The 19,884-nt window shown below is 42.3% G+C and overlaps 1 protein-coding gene across 2 annotated transcripts in view; it reads left to right on the top strand.

The window, feature by feature from the left end:
• disp1 (dispatched homolog 1 (Drosophila)) overlaps positions 1–19,884 on the top strand; it is a 98,485-nt gene that overhangs the window by 55,350 nt on the left and 23,251 nt on the right. Inside the window, exons 1-2 of one of the 2 annotated variants that reach the window (XM_034150686.1) lie at positions 5,311–5,527; positions 14,397–15,030. In XM_034150686.1, coding sequence (XP_034006577.1) covers positions 14,438–15,030 — 593 coding nt within the window. In that variant the 5' untranslated portion in view covers positions 5,311–5,527; positions 14,397–14,437. Of the gene's footprint in view, positions 1–5,310; positions 5,528–14,396; positions 15,031–19,884 lie in introns of those variants that run through there. The other variant, XM_034150685.1, reaches the window with a different exon arrangement.

Genomic DNA, 19,884 nt, shown 5'->3' with positions numbered 1-19,884 from the left:
ATCTAACCTAAGAAGTGCAAAACAAGCAGATATTGCAGTGTTATTCATAGTATAATATAAATATATACATCTGGCAGATATAAACTGAACTATTTACACTTTGAACAGTACACACATTATAAACAGCAGTATGGAAATGTAACTATAAATCAGGTATAGAAATAGACAGTATAATACAGACACCATAGACAGAATGAATATGAATTTACTAATCAGATTAGTGTGGAAACATGTCACAAATTACAGAAAATAATCAAATCTAATCTTAAACTCTTGTCAGACAAACAGAAAGCACAATACAACACAATGAACTTTACACAAGTTATTTGTACCAGGTTATTATTATTAGAGACAACTACAAAGCACTAAATGGCTTAGGCTTTGACGGGCCCCGGGGCCAGCTGTGAGAGAGCGCCTCACTACTGCAGATGATTACAGCTTGCTATATGAACTGTGTCCTAATCCTGGTGGACAGCTGAAATTAAAGCCAGGTACGGCCCTCCGCCTTCCCAGAATTCCCTCTGATAAATCTACTCCCCTGCTGAGAAGAATCAGTTGTTTGTGAGGAAATGCATCTCCAGAAGAGTCTGCAGTCTGTAAAGATGAGGTATTTCTTTTAGCCAATCAGGGGACACTGATTAAACTAAAAGATTAATAGCATACACTGGTTCATTTGAATGGGATTTCTGCATTGTGCCCAGCATGGGTTTACAATTTTGGAATGACAAACTTGGTCAACTTAAATGAAAGCAGGCATTGTAGTGTGCATGTTTCCTGGCTTTGCAGACCTTGAATGCATAATATAGACTATTTTTCATAATCCTTTAATCATAGTCATAACAGAAGTCGCTTTTGCTCTAAAAAATAGAAGCTTCATTTCATCAAGTTACCTGGCCACATTTACCTCATGAATGAAGGTATCTTGTTGAGTTTCCTTATACTGTATGTCGCTTATCCTTTCAAAGAAAAAAATAATTGCAAATATGTTCAAGAGCTGTGTCATTAACTTGGATAAGGGGAGATGCGTATTCTATGATGAAAATATTAAGTTGAGGATGTATTAACATCGACAGTTTCCCCCCCCCTCTGAGGTTTGAATGAAACCACAGTTACCCAGGGCTTTTGTTGCTATGGGTGGGGAGGTAGAAAGGATTGAGAGCATCTTAAAGTAGTTATTAAAGATAACCTAGAAGAGCAGCCAACACATCTGAACAGTAATCTATAATTTAAGTACACTGATGTGTTAAAGAACGGGTGTGGCCTTAATAAGTAATTATGTGGTCCAATTTCAGATAATTAAAGGCTTTCTGCTATCTCTGTAAGTAGGGTTGTTAAAAGCCAACTTTGGTTTGATTTATAAAATGTACTTTGTATAATGAATGTTGTACCTAAAGTCTTTTAACTATTCTAGGCCATTATGTAGTGTATTATAACCTGAGAATAGCTAACTTGTCATTTGGGTTAAGCAAACAAGTTAAAGGGGCCCTATTGCTTTTTGGGGTTTTCCCTTTCCTGTAGTGTGTTTTATAGGTTTTTGTAAGTAAATGGTCTACAAAAGCTAAAATTCCAAACAAGAGGGAGTTTCTCTCCCACACTCTCCCCCCTGCCTCAAACGCCTCGATTGTAGTGCTTTTTTTAAACTTCCACAACATATTAGCCGCGTTCACACCAAGTACTTTGCCGTATTTAGTGCCGGCACTCAGAGCCCCGACACTTATGACCCCAGGGCATTTAGTACAGATCGCGTTCACACCGGAGTACTTTTCCCTGAGGGAAGATTACGCAAATGAGCCGCTGACGTCACTTCGTCTTCTTCTGCTTTGGGTTTACTGGCAGGCCGCAAACAACTTCACGGCGTATACTGCCACCCGGAGTCCCCGGCCGGAAGTCCCCGGAGTTGGGGACTGGCTTCAGTAGAAGCTGCTGGGACTCCCAGCAGCTTCTACTGAAGCCTTCCGAGTAAATCGCCAGAACGCCGACACCTCCTCATCTCCACTGCTCCCATGTTTTGTTTTTTGTTGCCATAAGTTAGTCTCTCTGCGTTTGTGCGCTGGGCGAATGCTAATGCTAATAATGCTAATGCGAGGATAATAAAATGGCGGCTCTACAAAACATTTCAGAGTTGTACGGGGCGCGGTTTGCAATTCGCCCAGCCAACCAGAACTGGGGCACTTTTTTCCCCCAGGAAAGTACGATCTCTCAGCAGGCACTAAAAATGGGGGTAAAAGTTCCCGAGATGTAGTGCTCTTTTTGGTGTGAACGCGACATAAGGGGTACTAACGGAACTAAACGCGAAAAGTACAGTGAAAAGTACTCCGGTGCAGGCGCGCCGGATTCATTTTAGAAGTGGGGGGGCCAAAAAAGTGCGTGTGTATGGCCCAATCCCAAACCACGCCCTACACCCTACCCCTACACACTCCCCCTCAGTGACGGAGTGAACTCCGTGGAGTGACACATGAGGCTCCCTCCTGTCAGATGGAGGGAGTAAATACAGCAGCAAGCTTTGGGACAAACTCCCCTCTCTCCGGCAGAAACAGGAAATGCCGTAACTGTATCAACGGTATCAAATCAGCATCTCTTTGACAAAAAATGTAAATTAATAACTAAAATAAAACTCCAAACATCTCTAATTGTGTTACTTTTTTGTAAAGCTCTTTTAGTTTTAAACCTGATGTTTATAAGCTTCTGTAAATATACACAACTTTATAATAAAATGCACACATTTACCTTTTTCTAGACTAAACACAGGTAGATCCTAAGTTAAAAACATATGAGGTTATCATGAGGTTGTTCACATCGCAGTTTATCAGTGAATGTTTGCTGGAAGCACAATAACTGCATGTTTTGCATTGCTTTTACATTTCAGTTAATATAGTGGTGAGAGACTCCCGATACATTAGATTTATAAGTTCATTAATTGTCTCATGATGCATATTTCCCGGTGAGCATGAAGCTCTTCAGAGTGGGGTTTTTCTCAGCTACGAGTTATTTTGGAAATTGCGCAATTGCTCCATCATTCCATCTCTTCTTTTTTCCTGCTCAATACGCTGTTGTTTGACAAGCTGTATGTTGACTGGTGTTTGACTGAAGAAAGCGCACTTTTTTTTAATACACTCTCTGTGGAAATGAGACTTTTCGTGGCTGTCCAGGAGGCTTGGGCACTTTTTCCAGTTATTAACTCCGGTATTAACAAAGCTATCTCCACATTTTGAGAAAGTTACAAGCCGTTTGACAGCAGCAAATCTGCATATTTCACAGAAGGCCCGTTTAGTGGTTTTGCAAAGAATTAACCACTCTCTGTTTTTGTACCATTCTGCGTTGAAGTACCTTTCTCTTTGCCCAAATAATCTAGCGGTCAGTTAGCTGCAGCTTTACCCGTCTCAATGTCTCGACAACAAACCTCCATGCAGTCGGAACCAGCCTGTTTCGGTTCAACGACGGCGGTGGCGGCGGTTTTGACAGTCTCTGCGGCCGCAGAGCTGCTGCTTTTGGGTTCATCTGGCTTCGCTGTTTCTATGATTGATGAAGGTCCAGGCTCCGGAGACGTGGATGTCAGGGATGTGACCTTCCAGTTGTTAATTTAAGTTTAGATTGACTGTATAGTTTCTTCTGCGCTGGTTCTTCTGACGTGTTTGCAAGTGTATATATTTTTTCTATCTAGGTTAACGGCTGACACACACAGAACAACGTGACAAATAAAGTAAACAACGTAACGAATAAACAAATCTAAGCTTTTTTTATTGGTTGTAATTTACATGGATACATTTGAATGGTGTGACAATGTCCTATTTGATTGGGTTAAAATGTACATATTCTTCCTGTTATGTCTGCCTGCTTTATTTTACCTAATGCAAAGTGACCTGCTCCATCGAAATCAGTCGCATTGACCCGAAGACACATTTTGAGTTGTATACACAGTTGGAAAGAGGAGATTCATAGCTTTCTAATGATATCAGGATTGTTGTTGTAGGCTACTCTAAATATTAAGCAAAATATGTCACATTATATAATGACTGTTACAGAGTCATCATTTTGAGAAAAAGGCCTTTAAAGTTTCCTCTTCTCTGGATCGATCTGATTGATTATTAGCGGAGCAAATGATCAAAATAGTACGAAGGGAAGATAGGGGAAGCCCGCGAGTTTGTGTGTGTATATACGTGTGTGTTTGTGTATTTTTGCGTTTGTGTGTATTGTGTTTGTTTCCCGGGGAAAACACTCACGAGAAACACCGGCTGCTCTTATGCCTGCAGTGACGTAAAGTTACTCCGTTGCTTGTAATTATGCCGTTACAAGCTTCAAAGTTGTATTTATCATCTGAATTTGCCAAAACAAGTTTAATATTCTGAAAGCCAAGACTTTGTTTATTTGAAATCAGATAAAAACAAACTGTAACGGACCCTGCCGTGTTATCTATGATTACTATACGCCTTACATTCATAATTTCAGCAGAGGGAGGGGAAGCGGCGCTGTGGAACAGCAGAGTGGCGAGTGAGAGCTTTACAAGCTTAAAAAATGCCTGTAGCTAATGAGATTGAATATAACAATCAAACATAACAAAATATACACAGCTATATCAGATCGCGTTTTAGATGCGACTTTAGAGTAGAGGGGAATTATTGAAACGGGATTTGTACAGTGTTCCACGGCATCCGCCGCTGCGAAAATGTGGGGCAGGGCTGAAAAGTGGGGGGCCAATGGCCCCCTGGCCCCCCCGCTTCCGGCGCCCTTGCTCCGGTGTGAACGCGGCTATTGATATCACTACGTAACACTTGCGCTTCTATTGGCTAGGCTCCGACACGTTGTACGTGATAGTTCAAGGGGCGGGGAACCTCTAAGCGGTTGACCAATAACAACAGAGCCGGTCAGCTAACCAATCAGTGCAGGCTGGGCTCTGGTTTCAGACAGAGGGTGAAAAGACTTGAGCAGCAGTGCATGTGAAATCTGTTAAAGGACTATTGTATTTTGAATGTGTGACTAGCTTCGCATATTAGCATAGTGTATTAAATTGGTTGTTAAATAAAAGTTATCCTTCGCCTCCCTTCATGTAGTTGCCATAATGTCTGTTTAACCGTTATTAGTAGAGTACAATTCAAACTCCAGTTTTTACGTAGGCCTACTGCATTTTGCCTCGGGCACCTCTTTAAGTTTTCAAACTCTCGCGCATGAGTGGTGAAGGTACCTGCCGGTGTGGCAGTGAGCTGGTTAAAGCAGCCGGTGAGGCTGTCCTATCAGTGGTCTACGGTGCAGTTCCAGCCCACCGCCTCCTGCCTCCGGAGAGAGCAGGGAGCCGGGGCTTGTGTGTGTGGCTGTTTGTCATTCTGGCAGGACACACTCCCACGAGAAACAGCCCGCTCTCCCCGATACTTCTTGTTGCCTTTTCGGGGTGCATTGTTTGTCTACCAGCGCTTGGGGATATTTCTACTAAAACCAAAGGACTCTTTAATTGTTTTTGGTTGTAACGAAGCGCCGCGTGCTGCAGACAACACCGTCGATAACCAGCGCAAAGCACCGGGAAACACAACACACGGTAGGATACTATGAGTATGCTCTTCACACGGCTTTTGCCTGCTCTTTATGTGCATTTTCTCCGGATTTAGATGACCGTTTTAGACGAGGAAGTCAAGGAGGCTGCAATGGGAGTGTGCGTTAACGTGTTCCAAAGTAGTGGGAACATCTAGATTCGCTATTTGTGTTCGTTTGGGTCCATGCACCTCCGTCGTAGAGCGTCAGTGTGTCTGTCCAAGTAGTTTGCCTGGAGCGGAGGAGACGGATGACAAAATGACTTTTCCCTTTAGCGTTTTCTGTATAGAACTGATGCATTGACTTTGTTTTTAGTAAAGTAAAAACTAGTTTGTAGCTCCAATATCCTCAATGCAATTAGCCACCAGTAGAAAGCTTGCTGTTTAACTTTTCCCACTTAAAACATCATAAGCATAATTTTCACAAGTTGCTGTTGCTTATCTTATCAACCTAATATAGGTAACGCACAGTTTGAAAGGTATTATGGGTTTACGTTCAATGAGATGTATAGCCAAACAAAATGTAAGCAGCTTTACAACCAATATTAAATTAACTCGTGTTTTCACCGGAATGACACTGATTTAAATATTAGTTGACAGGGTATTCGCTTTACCCGTTTGGAAGAGCTTTTACATTAACGTTTTTATTACTAGTCTTTAAAGCAGATGACGTACTTTTTTTTATACAGTACATTTGCAGCATTTCATTCCATTTTAACAATGTTAAATAGGAAGTTCCATAGTTTTTACAACTCATTATGAAACTAATTTAGTTGTCATTGTAATGATTGTGTAAGACTCCTGGGTTGATGGAATGATAAAGAAGAACGGCAGGTTGCCTCGCTGTGTTCACTTATTTTACTACAAGACTTCCCTGTAGCCTTGAGCCATCTACATCAAATTGGAATGTTTTACAGCCCAGCTGTGAAAAAGCACCCAGAGGGGGTCAAATATGTCCAAAATCTCTCCTGACAACCAGAAACATGACATAGAGAATGTGTCCTAGAGCTATGTCTGGCGTGTGAGTACCTAGCAGAGACGACTGTTGTTGTTTTTGGCGTTGTTATTATTATTATAAGAAGTGATGTGGTTATTAACCGTCTCTTGACTGATACGTGGTAATTACTGCCTATTAGCTTTAATTAAAGGGATGCAGGATGCCTTGCCTTGTGCTGCGCTGCTGCCTGTCGCCCTGGGTCTAACCATCTCTCACACCCCATAATCATAAACTTCAGATGAAAGACGGCAGAAGACGCGCCTCGTCATCACCTGCGTTAGTCCAAACCACGAACCCCGGTGGGAATCATTACACATGTTGGTTTTTGGTCTTGGTTTATTTAAAGGTTAAATAATCCTTTTTACCAAGGACTTATCTGGGTTTGAGGGGGGCTGAGTGTGGCTGTCATTACTGACACATGTAATCCCTTAAAGCTGCAGATATTAGGGTACAAATGCTCAGGATATGACACATAATCATTTTTATAAATCTATAGTTTGACCTGTTGGATAAACGGGAGTCATTGTTTAGGATTCAAGATCAGTACGTGTATCAAAGGTCAAAGTCAATCTGAACAACTGTATTTGTATATCTTGTGTGGTGGAATTTTGCTGCTAAATGCTTATGATGTATGGCTTTTCATTTCCGTAATTTCTCTGTAGTTGAAGTACATCAATCCAAATTGAATACATTCGTTACAAGATGAGGTAAACAAATTAGAAAGTAGGAGGGAATCCCTAATCCACCCAATAATACACTGCTTCTTTATTTCTTACTTGGTTGCTAGCATTACCTTCTTCTTTTCGGCTACAGTTTATTACTACCAGGTTGCACTGCTGCATTGCAAATTAGCTTTAATTCAGTTATTCTGGCGTCTCTTTGATCAAGAACAACTGCTACATTTCCTGCTTAAATAGATGATGCATATTTAGTGCCGTGCTTCCAGTGGTTCAGGGTGTAGCTTGGTCCAGCTGTCAGCTTTTATTTTGAAGGGAGACACAAGACCCTGCTTGTGTCCGCACAGTCTGCCCTAGATGTCTCACCTGCCTGTCAACGCTCAGCATACACACTCTCATGCGCATACACGGGCTAAATTCCTTCAGGCACAAACAGCCCAAAGCACACTCGGTTGCACATTTACACCGTTACGTAGGAACTGAACTGATGAATTATCTATATACACGCCATTCTTTTTTCTTACTTGATCTCCAGTAAGCCTTGGTGTTTCCATTCAAGACTCTTTAAGTCCTGACAGGCTCTTGACAGCTGTGGGAGCCAGACTAATGACTTCATCTGGGTTTCCCTCACTACTCTGCTATTCTGAGCTCTTTGGGCTCCGGAGTTATTCTTCCTTTCCCTCTCCTCCCCTTTTCTCAACCCCGTCCTCCCAGCCACCCCTGACCCAACGGGGCTGTCATGCTCAGGTTTCACCGCTCACTCATGTTGAGGTGTCACAGAGCGCTTTGGTCGCATCGGGAGAAACAGGCTAGTGTGATGTATAGTTAGGAGCTTACATTTTGCGGTGACCGTTTTTTCTGGGGTCATGGTTGGGGTGAAATGGAAACCCGCATGTGTGCATAGGTTGCTTGAAAGGGTAAGGTAAATAGTGATCAAATCAAGGTTGCAGTTTGGACATTAAAGTCATTTTGAAGTGGCTTCAGTCACAATGGTTTTGAGTGGATATTGTGAGAGGACAAAGCAATCATGTTACACAGTATATGGTGCGTTTTGAAGCTCTGCAGTAATCAGTTTAGGTCCACAGCATCTCAAACATTTTCCACGTCATCAACCTCCAGTCTAAGATTTATGTCTTGATGGAATCTCAGATAGTCTTGGCTCTTGATGCATCAAGAAAGAGTTATTAACAATAAGTGCTGTCGTTTACATATTTAGAAAGTAAGACACCAGTTGTCACGGCAGTATTGACAGCTGATCAGAATGTGAAATTCATACTGGGGGATTGTAATAGCATTATTGTGAACCAACACAAAATTCTGTAAGGATTAGCTTCTGAGTAGTGATTGAGGTCATACACTCGGCTTCTTCTTCCAAATGCAGGACATTTCTGCTCGATGTGGCCTTAACCTATGAGGCATGTTGCACTTCTGGCCACATGTCAGGCAGGTATTTGACCTTTGGCAGATTTGAAAACGTAGTTCTTGCATACTATAATTGTTCCACCCAGAATTGAGACGCTGGTCTTTTTGAAGAAACTGAAATAATAGTTGCATGCATATCTTTTCAATGCAATTACTCTTCAATGTGTCAAAGTAGTGGCTACCATAGTTTAATGCTTACTTATTTGGCCATTTTCAGGCTTCATTGACATTGACAGGTGAAACATGGAAAAAGAGATCAAAGGCTCCTCTTTATACTAGTACCCACACATCAGTTTGTATTAAAGAATCAAACCCTAGATATCAGCCATGTTTCCATACTCGTCTTTTTATGTGCATTTTGAAATATCTCATACAAAATGCGATTTGCACGAGGTTGGTCGGAACCCCTTGCGGTGAAAACAACCAGATTAGTTTTGTTTCCACGGTTACCTCCCCTGCTTACCCTCCATCGCTTAGCACAGCAGTCATATGATTGGTTGCATGTCGAAAGGTCAGCAACAATCGAGGACAAAGTTGAAATAATTTAGCGCAGCGCTCTGCGACTATTTCGACCGGTGCAAGCTTGTCACTAAATTTAGCTTAAGGAACTTACTTTAGGGTCTCCTAAGGTTGCCAGTGTCTTGGCCAAACAATCAAATTTGAGCAAACCGCAAAGACTAGCACATCAGCCAAATTCTTTGCTTGCATAAGAAAAAAAACATCTCTTCATTGTTGGTGTCAGTAGTCTACTCGCCATTTCAAAAAGGGTATTGGGAAGGCTATGACTGACAACATGCATGCTGCTGTAATAATACACTCATTGAATCAATGCGTACTTTGCTGAACATTTTCACACTTATTTTTTCAGACGGTAAGATGGGTTGGATGGGCGATTCGTTTTGTTTCCGGTGCACAATCGCTACTTCTTCTACGCTTGTTCACTGCGGAATTACAGCCATTGGTCAATTGTAGCATATACCGCCAACTTCTGACCGCTATGAATTATGTATATCATTAACCCCAAACCAGTTGATGGAAATGCCCAAATTCACATTTATCTTTTACGAAATGTCAAAAATGTATATAGATTGGCTTGATATCTGAATAAAACATGTCTAAAGTCTCTATCTGTCTGTCTTCGAGCCTTATAATATGATTATTTCCTCCTATCTTATATCAGGTTTCTTTCCAACATGAGTCTGAATTTTAGGCTCTGTTCCAACAACAGCGCCAACCTCAACCCTGCATTACCTGTGACACACAACTCAACCGCTTTTGAAGTGCGTCAAGCATATCATGGCACAAAGCTGCAGACACACATACTTTTCTTCCTCCTCACTCTTCCCCCTTCTCTGGTGAAATAGCACACAGAATCACATTTTCACATCGCGGTCTCCTGTGAGTTTTTTTTGTAACTCAAGCCGTACCACATATAGGGGCTGAAACTGTAGCATAACGTGAACCTTCTGTTTGTTCTCACTCTGTTGGAACAATCTTTTTAAGCCTCCAATGCAAGAGTGTCTCATGCTTTGTAATCTATACAAACACCAAAGATTTATGCCGGGTCGTAGTCATGCTTCATAAATCATATTGATCTGAAACGGCCCTTATTTGATGTTGGGACTCCAATAAGGAGACAGAAAACTTGTCCTGTTTGCCAAATATTTCAGTGGTGATTCAGAATACATCAAAAACTCCTTCCCATCTAACGCTTTTGAGCGTCTGTTTTACTTTCCTTTGTTTTGCAAGGCAGGATCAGCATGGGGGTTTTCAGTTACACTTACACTTTTCTTTGCATATATCAGCTGTTAAAAGTCACTTTGATCTTTATTAAGCTTTGTTTGATAAAGTTACTTTACATTTTGCAATATTCTGGTTTTCATTCATTAATCCTCGTACGCCACTGTCCGTATTGTAATTTTTAACAATGTATTGTTAAATATTTAAGTGCAATGTGCACATTACTTTGAGATGTACTTAAAGGTGGGGTAGGTAAGTTTGAGAAACCGGCTCGAGATCGCTAGAATTTGAAAATACACAACCGGAGAAAATCTGCCACTTCCTTACAGAGCCCCTCCTCCAACACACACGAACGCGCACATGACCAATGAGGGCACGAGATAAGTTTGTGCACAGATGGAAGGCTGACAGGCAGGTAGGCCATCCAGTTATTTTAGCCGGGCCGGCAAAAATAATTGGTCGTGCTTTTTACAGTACTACGGCTTCCACAGATGACATTTTTTTATGGATTTTTTGTCAAAGCACTTCAGATATTCATTGCTTTCGGGATGTTAAGAGCATTCCATGGAATATAACAAAAAGTGTATCTTGAGCCGGTTTCTCAAACTTACCTACCCCACCTTTAAATTCTAATATAATATGAAGATATTTATTTTAATTTAGTTTGTTTTTGCACTTTTTCTTGTTAAACTTCATATTGTTATTTACATGTTTTTATTTAAAAAAAAAAATTATATTTGAATTTTTATTCTAAAGTTAAAGCAACTTCAAAGCCACAAAACCTTATTTCTCACAAGGATAAATGGAGTATTCTGATTAATATGTTGTACTTAAATATTAAACCGTAATTAATTCGTAGACAAATCCTTGTTGAAAATGCTACTTTTGAGAAGTTACAGGCACCTCTTTGAATACAAGTTTTTGCATCTATAATGAGATTACAGTGTTTCCTCCGTTTGCAAAACAACTTCATTTGATGTTTTTTCTCACAATGTGTTTATGCTGTATCATAGTTTTCCTCCTGCAGTCTCTGCAGCAGATTCTTAATATGAAACAGCTTTCCTGATCACTTTCTGATTTTTTAAAACATTTTTTATTAGATTGTTCCCTTTAGAGATCCCTGTTGTAGTAGATTGATGTTCAGTTCACACGTTGTCAATACTAGATAAACATCATTCAACACCATTTGGATTCTCTCATAGAAGATTTTTGTGTCTCAATTCTCAGTTTGGAGCAGCAGTGTGTTCAATCTCAAAATGATTGCTCATTTGTTCTTGAAAACTGACAGTTAAAGGGCCGGAAAAAATAGATTGCGTATATTCACGTTTGCATCATTCTGTTTTTAAGGAATATTGTACTAGTTTAGGAAATATGCAAGGTAGAGCCAGAAGATTTGTTTTTAAATGTTGAAGTTAAAAGCATCAATCTGGTGCACTTTGAGAGCAACATTAGGAGATCTATGGATACATCTTTCAACACCCATATGAAACAGAACTGTAAGCAGATTTTCTTTATGGATATTTTACAAATCACTCACCTTTTAAACTCTATTCTTGTTTATTAATAACTTTTTTTTACTGTCATATAGTATTTCATAACTGTTTACATTATTCTCTTATTTTTTTATAATGATCATATAAAGATGTGCCTCTACCTCACTGGTTGGAGAAAAAGCTTCTTATATTCGTTGGCATAGCTAGCTAACCAGATGCTAATAACAACAAAGTGATTGACTGTATGATCAGTATGACAGATGAACAGATCGCCACTGGGCTTTCAACTAAAGACACAGCCACGCAAAAACTGCGGCATGTGTACAGCTCCTTATGGCTGCTGCAATTTGTGAAGTGGCGGAGCGGCGTTCTGGTGCTCTCCTGCAGAACTGCACCCCTGTCAGACGGGACATATACCACGTGATGACACGTTAGGCTCGTGTTGTGTTCAAGGACCCTGACCTAACCCAGGAAAAACAGGCACTCGCTTGTTTAATTTTTTTGCGGTCTAGATTTCATACATTTTTTCTTTTTTGCGTGTGTTTATAAATTACCTCGAGGGCCGTACCAAATGGTCTCGTGGGCCGTATACGGCCCGGGGGCCGGAGGTTCCCCACCCCTGAGCTAGCGAATCAGTGCATGAGAAGCGAAACGGTTGCTTGAGAATGTCTTCCACAAGCAACACTCCAATGGCTGATAGCTCCAGTACCGCACGAAACATGTTTTCGATGGACGAAAGTGAAAATGGAACGCACACGCTATTTGTTGTTTGTTTAGATCACGCAGTCTGTTCTTCTTCTCTGTCTTCCGGTTGTTGCCTCTTTTGAATGACGAATAGACAGTTCGTATGTGCTCGGCTGAAGTCTTTGCGGTGTGTTCCAGTGCGACACATGGCCAAGACGCAGGAGAACACGGCGACGCAACAGTCGGCGTCGGCGAGTTCTCTGGTGACTGCTTGGTGTGTCAGGGCCTTTAGCTTGTAATAAAATAAAGTGTACAGAGGACTATTTGTGATTTCACTTGTGTATATGAATTACTTGGTAGCAGTGCTTTACTGGCAACAACAAGCCTCCAAAAAGTTAGTGGAAGGGTATAACCAGCTCACCACTCCACATAACTTGTCATTTTATGTATGGTGGTTTTTGTGTGGATTTATCAAACAAGAATACAAGATTGTTTCAGCTTCAGACAGAGCCAGGCTGTTTCAAATTGCCTCCAGACTTTATGCTAAGCTTCCTATCTTTGGCATCTTCCTATTTAATGGAGTGCCTGAATAGAAGCCAGAAATATAGTCTGTGATTAGGAGCTGTGTTCCACATATTGTGGATCTCTCCATACATTTCTTCAGTAAATACCATACTTCTGAATGTTGAAATCTTGTAGCAATAACAGCGGTTGCCAACAAATGAGACAACTTAAAGTAATGTTGAACATAACTGCCTTTAGCTTAGCGGTGGTGATGTGCAGCTTTGAGAACGTAACATTAGCTTTTTATTTCAGATGATTGCAATTACAAATCAAAAACCAAAAGTGGTGTTTTATGTGGAGATTATCCTGCTGTAACAAATGTGCTATGTATCGTAAACGTGCGATTACCACAGATCTTATTTTCTACAATAATCAAAATTCCATTGGTATGTTTGTCGAGGGAGCCCTTACAAAGCTAACTTCCCTGTAGGCCCTCACAAACATGTCATCAGTGCACCACTCTATTGTGAAAATGTTTGCAAAATGTCATTGATTTATAATAAATATTAGGGATGCTCCGATCGATCGGCCGCCGATCAATATCGGCCGATATTCACTCTCTGCCGATCGATCGGTGCTCTCTATAAATGCCGATCGGGAGAGCCGATCACATGACGTAAAATACATGACACTTTTCTCTGTGTGCGGCCTCGCAAAAATGGCTTCACCAGTCTGGCAGTATTTTAAGGTGTCCGAAAAAGACAATAAAATAGCGGGATGCAACGTGTGTGAAGCAGAAATCCTGCAGCTCCACCCGCTGTGACGGACCGGTGAGCGGAGCAACACACACACTAAGAGTTAGACCTAACACACTTAGCTATTTTATCTACCTCTGGAACAAGCTAAACTAGTTATAAATATGATCAGTGAGCTGCATGAGACGATACTGACGGGCTGTCAGGAGAGAGAGAGGGGGAGAGAGAGAGGGAGAGAGAGGAAAAGAGAGCGCTTCCGCTCATTTTTCCCGTGTTATTATCCAAAGTTAATGTAAACTTGAATAATGTACTTCATTTGAATGTAATAATTATGTTGGTTGTTGTTTGTGGAAGTGCCAGTGAATGAGCCCCATTAACTGAGTTTTAAACATCACTTTAAATGGAAGATCCCCATAGCCCCCGCGAACTCGATCGGATCGGCGATCGGTATCGGCCGATACTGATTCCGGCGATCGGCCCCAAAATTGGCGATCGGAGCATCCCTAATAAATATTAACCACCTCACAATTGACATTCCTTTCTAACCCACTGTTTGGTCTGCCTAACAGATCCTTAACTTTTCTCTGTTTGTTTTTCTCCCCCAGAGGAGTGACCGTGTCCTTGCCAGGCCCGCTGGGAGAGGACCATGGCCCTGAGCGATGCCAGCGGCGACTCTGTGGCCCTGAGCAACGGAGGACACCATAATCTCAGCGCCAACGGAAACGGCAGCACACACAGCAGCGGCCAGGACCCTCTCACAGCCGCTGACTGCCTCACAGATGGAGACCAGGAGGTTGTAGTAAAGGACGGGGGGTGTAAAGTCCAGCAGAGATCACACGTGGTCCAGAGAACAAACAGACCCAGCCTGAATGGCGGCGTGGTCAAACAGAACAGCTCCCTGAGGAACCTTCCCCCATCCTCCCCCAAACGCCACGTCTCCTCCAGCCTGTCCCAGTCTTCCTCCTCCCACTCGCTGCAGCCCCCCCCCCTCTGCTGCCAGCACTGTCACTTCCACTCCCCCCTGTGCTGCCCCTGTGGACAGCAGGACTGCCCCCTCTTCCAGAACCCAGGCACAGGCCCAGGGTCCGGGACGGCTTCATCCTGCCCCTGCTGCCTCTCTGCCTGCACATACTCCCACCCCCATGCCCATCCTGCTCACCCGTCCTCCCCCCTCTGTCTCCAACACCTCCATCAGCAGCGCTGGCAGGAGCATCTCCAGAACCAGAAGCCTGGAATCAGGTAAGGGGGAGGCATAGGGTTTTGCGATGTCAATATTAAGTTCTATATAGATTAAATGTCAATGTATTCAAAATAATGACTTGGTATCTGTTAGCCAAACATTGCGTGCTATCGTTGTATTGGTACCCTGATCAGGAAACCCATTTAAAGACAGGGTTCCCGCGGGGTCCTAAAAAGTCTTACATTTGATAATCAGAATTTAAGGCCTTAAAAAGTCTTAAATATGATCGAAAAAATAAGAAAGGTCTTAAATATGATTTAGAAGGTCTTAAAAATTATCGGATTTGAAAGTTACTTCTGTGTTGCGATCGCGTCTAAATGTGTTTTGGGGGAAATGTCCGGGCTGCAAAGTAACCAGTACGGTAATAGCCTTTCAGTTCCCCCCAACAATTTGTATTGAAATAAATCAACATGGAACCAGTATACACTAACTTTGTTTCCCCAACCAAGCTTCAGCTAAACTCTGGTATCTTTGAATCTACTTACAAATAAATATGCTGAAGTGTAAGTTCAACCGTATTTGGTTGGAAAACATCGAATTTAGTGCTTGGTTGAAACCAGTGGAGGAGAACGTGTTTGAAGCCCGTTGCACCTTTTGCAAACAAAATTAGCGTTTGTTTTGCTAATGCAGCGTTAGCTAGTGCAGCATTAGCTAGTGCAGCAGCTCCCGCAACAACATCGGGGGACCTCCGGGTGACGTTTGGGTCTGCGTCAACCCTAAAAGCGGAGGTGCTGTGGACGCTAAATACCGTAGTTAAACACCAATCATACAACAGCATGAAGGCAGCAGAGCTCTGAATATAGCTCTTGTCACTCACTCACACACACACTCACACTAGGGCTGCACGATATTGGAAAAAACTGACATTGCGATATTTTCTTCCCCTGCGATATGAAAAAATACAGGAATTGAAGAATTCAACCATCCTTTCTTGAACTTTAATGCTATACAATTGGTATTTTTTTTAACGATATCAGGGCTCGAGCTTAAGGACGTCCCGTCGTCCCGGGGCCGAAAAAAATCGGGTCGGGGAGGATACAAATGAATTTTGGGACGAATTTGGGACGAGAGTTAAAATAAAAATACCCTGCTAACTCTACTACGAACGGCGATGAAAATGAAACTGACTGCACGTTTTGTGTAGCACACAGTTATTAAACCTCCTTGTCAACATAAACACACACAAAGCATTTAGCAACCCGCGAAATACACACACACAGTACGTAGCTACAGCTGTCAGCCAGCCGTACAGCTGTGATGTAACTACCATTTTTTTACTCCGGAGCGGTGCGGAGAAACGAAACTTAACTTATGAAGCAGCTTTTGACGGCGCGCTATGCATGGGGCACCCTAGAGGGGGTTTCCAGACATGTCATTGCAGCTGAGATGAGAACTCTCCATCGCATTTAGTCCTTAGCAATATGCTGCGCCTCTCCCCATGTAGGGATGGGTACCGAGCCCCGGTATTAAACGGGCCCCGGGCCGGAATTATTAAAGACAGTGGTACCAACAGTGGTCTTTTTATCGGTACTGGAGACATTTAAAACATATATGTCATATGTATTATTGCTACATGAACATTATATTGCAGTTTTAGTTTCGCCAACTCCGTTTCTAATATGCAATAAGACTACAAAATGCGTCTATGATGTATTTTCGATCTTATTTTCGATCTTTCCAATCCAGACGAGAGAGCTCTCTCTCCCGTCTGTGTGCGAGGGGGCGGGGCAGTTTGTAAAGGTCTCCTGACTGTGTTACAGACTGTCATCCTGGTTAGTGGTTACTCTGGGTTCTGTCTTCAGGACAGAGTGTTGGATTTTTTTGTTAATTGGATGGGACTTGATTGGATTCAATATTAGAGTAACTTTCTCGCTTGTGTGTTTTTTTTAAATATATTTGGCCTTTGTTTATGTGTTTGACTGATTTACTCAAATAAAAAGGTTGATGAATTATCATCTAATGATTTGTATGATGTTTTATTTATGTTAAAGGTCACTTTGACCCTACAGTCCCCTACAGACTGAACCACTGCCGCCAGAAATGTTCATGTCCTTGTATCATATGTCGATGCATACAAACAATCAAGGTCATGTCCATGTATCGTACGATAAGTCGATAAAATCATTATGGGGACAGGTCTAGTTTTGTGTTGTAGGACAGGTTGGGGTTTGTTTTTTTCTAGTGTGTGTTCCCCTAAGTGGCTTCCTCGTTCTTACATACTTCCACTTCCAGAGAATGTATACATGTGTGCACCCAGTGTACAAATCAGTGTGTTTGCTTGTATGTGTGTGGATGATTGTGTATTCATTGACTCTCCTGATGTTAGTCTGGAATGCAGCAGGAGTGGGTCACGGTTGTTTGGTGCTAGGATACAAATGGGCAATACTTTGGACAAAATACAGGAAGGTTATTTTACCAAAAATGTTCTCCAAATAGAGGTCTGTCATGGTATTTATACCAGTAATGTCTACCCCAGCATGTTGGCAGAATGAGAGCAAATGCAACTTATCACTGACTGATGGAAGCCTTTTGAGGTTTTGTCAGTTGTCATGGCACATACCACAGTTTGAGCCCTGAGTCTGGAGACTTCAGGATGAGGGTAAAGCTGCAAACTTGTTGACACACTATACAAATGTTGGGAGCATGACTTGAGTAGGAAACCACACTTCAAACTGTTTGTGCCAGATCTGAATTATACCCTTAAGCTCCCTTTTTATGTCCACTATATTGTGTGTGTTTGTCTGTAGGCTGTAAGGGCTTGTGGGTCCTTTTAACCCTTATCAATGTGCACTTACAACTCAATTAAATTGAACTCAGGTTTCTTTAAAAGCACCCTATTCTGCTCATTTTCAGGTTCATATTAGTATTAAGTGTCTCTACTGTGACATGTTTCCATGCTTTAATGTTCAACCTTTGATATGGCTTGTGTTTACTAGACCCTCCTGGCTGCGGGGATGCAAACAGCCAAGGTAAAGTTTATCCACAACAGGAGACAGGAATTTAGCATGTTATTTGTCTATACCTGCACACAAGCAGACTCATGGCAACCAGTCAAAGCAGAATGTTGGCATTCAACTCCTTTGTTGGCAAACTCCTTTTTCTGTCCTCAAGTGATCCATCTTTAGAGAGGTGGTTCTTTCCCTTTACACAAAAGCCACAGGCCTTCCACCGCATTTCAAACTGAACCATTTAATGCCTCGCATAATCATTTGCATAATCCTATATTTACCTTCTCCACAGAGGCGGGGTGGGCAAGTAATTATTTACTCATATCAGCTCCTTTATGGGAGCATCTCGTTGCGGGGAATCTGATTTGCATGAGGCTTTATTTCTGCTTCCCGACATGGAATTTTCCTCGCCAGAATTAAGTTGGATCTCCCCCTCATCATTTTCATTAGAAAGAGGGCCGTTGTGGGTGGCGGTGAAAGCTGAGGTTTGTGAAGCCGCAGTGGGAACGTACACGGAACCTGGTGTGCGCAGATGAAACCCTGGGTGGGCACTGAGAGGCAAAACAGGATTATGTTGCAGGCATTTAGACGCATTCACTCCCGGTTATTCCTCCTCCTTCATATTTTCTGTTTTCCTATTAACACTCTTTCTTTCTTCATCTCTGTCCCTCCTCCTCCTCCTCCCCCCTCCCCCGTCTCTTGTTCAACATGAGAATGGGGAGCAGATGTGGCGTTTTGCGTCTCTAATGTTGAACCACTCTCTTATTTACCAAACAGGTCCCTCTTGTTCGGCGATGACAGGTTTGAATTACAGGGCCTGGGTTTCCTCCAAGACTGCATCCACGACCCCCCCGCCACCCCCCTTTCCTGTACTGTGTGTGTGTGTGTGTGTGTGTGTGTGTGTGTGTGTGTGTGTGTGTGTGTGTGTGTGTGTGTGTGTGTGTGTGTGTGTGGTGTGTGTGTGTGTGTGTGTGTGTGTGTGTGTGTGTGTGTGTGTGTGTGTGTGTGTGTGTGTGTGTGTGTGTGTGTGTGTGTGTGTGTGTGTGTGTGTGTGTGTGTGTGTGTGTGTGTGTGTGTGTGTGTGTGTGTGTGTGTGTGTGTGTGTGTGTGTGTGTTGTGTGTGTGTGTGTGTGTGTGTGTGTGTGTGTGTGTGTGTGTGTGTGTGTGTGTGTTTGTGTGTGTGTGTGTGTGTGTGTGATTTGCTAAACGCCATACTAACACATTAACCAAGATACTGTATATTCCTCCATCATCTGTGGTGTTTGTAGTCAGACAAGATGGTGTCAGCTATCAGTTGGATCTGCCTCAGTGGCTGTGATCTGCCCGATTAGCCGAGGGATTACATCTGCGATCACACACAAACCTCACACACACTGATAAGGTGTAACTTTAGCTCTTCGGGGAGACCTTTTAATGCGGGGATTTTTATGCCCCTGTTCTCGGCTTCACAAATCCATTTACCCAGATTAGCTTGTACTTTGTTTCCTAATGTTTCTATTTTGAGAAGATCAAAGCCTTTGGGGTGTTATCTACGTATGAAATAAAGCAAAGCTTTGAAGAAAGGCAAGACACAACTCAGCACTTTCTGCAGAGGGAGTAAAAAAAAAACGATGGGTCTGTTAAAAGTATTAGGACCATGTCTGTGTTTTCGCTGTAAGATGATCTTTTACAGACATTTTATGTGTATTATTTAAGATCGGACGGAAACAGTGTGTCCTTGGGATGTCAGCTGTTTGGCCCCGGTCAGTTTAGTGTGTGCCAGCAGGTTTAAAGGCTTCAGGTGAAAGCCCTTTAGACAAGACTTGGGGGGAAGAAATGAGTTGTGGCTGCTCCTTTTGAGAAATTCTCCCAATGAATGTCTTTTACACTTAAATGACATCATGAAGTAGATTTTAGTTTTATTGA

The sequence above is a fragment of the Trematomus bernacchii genome, unplaced genomic scaffold (assembly GCF_902827165.1).
Source record: "Trematomus bernacchii unplaced genomic scaffold, fTreBer1.1, whole genome shotgun sequence".
NCBI classification, from domain to species: Eukaryota; Metazoa; Chordata; class Actinopteri; order Perciformes; family Nototheniidae; genus Trematomus; species Trematomus bernacchii.
The sequence above is the reverse complement of the archived record's forward strand: the minus strand, read 5'-3'. Positions and strand labels throughout refer to the sequence as shown.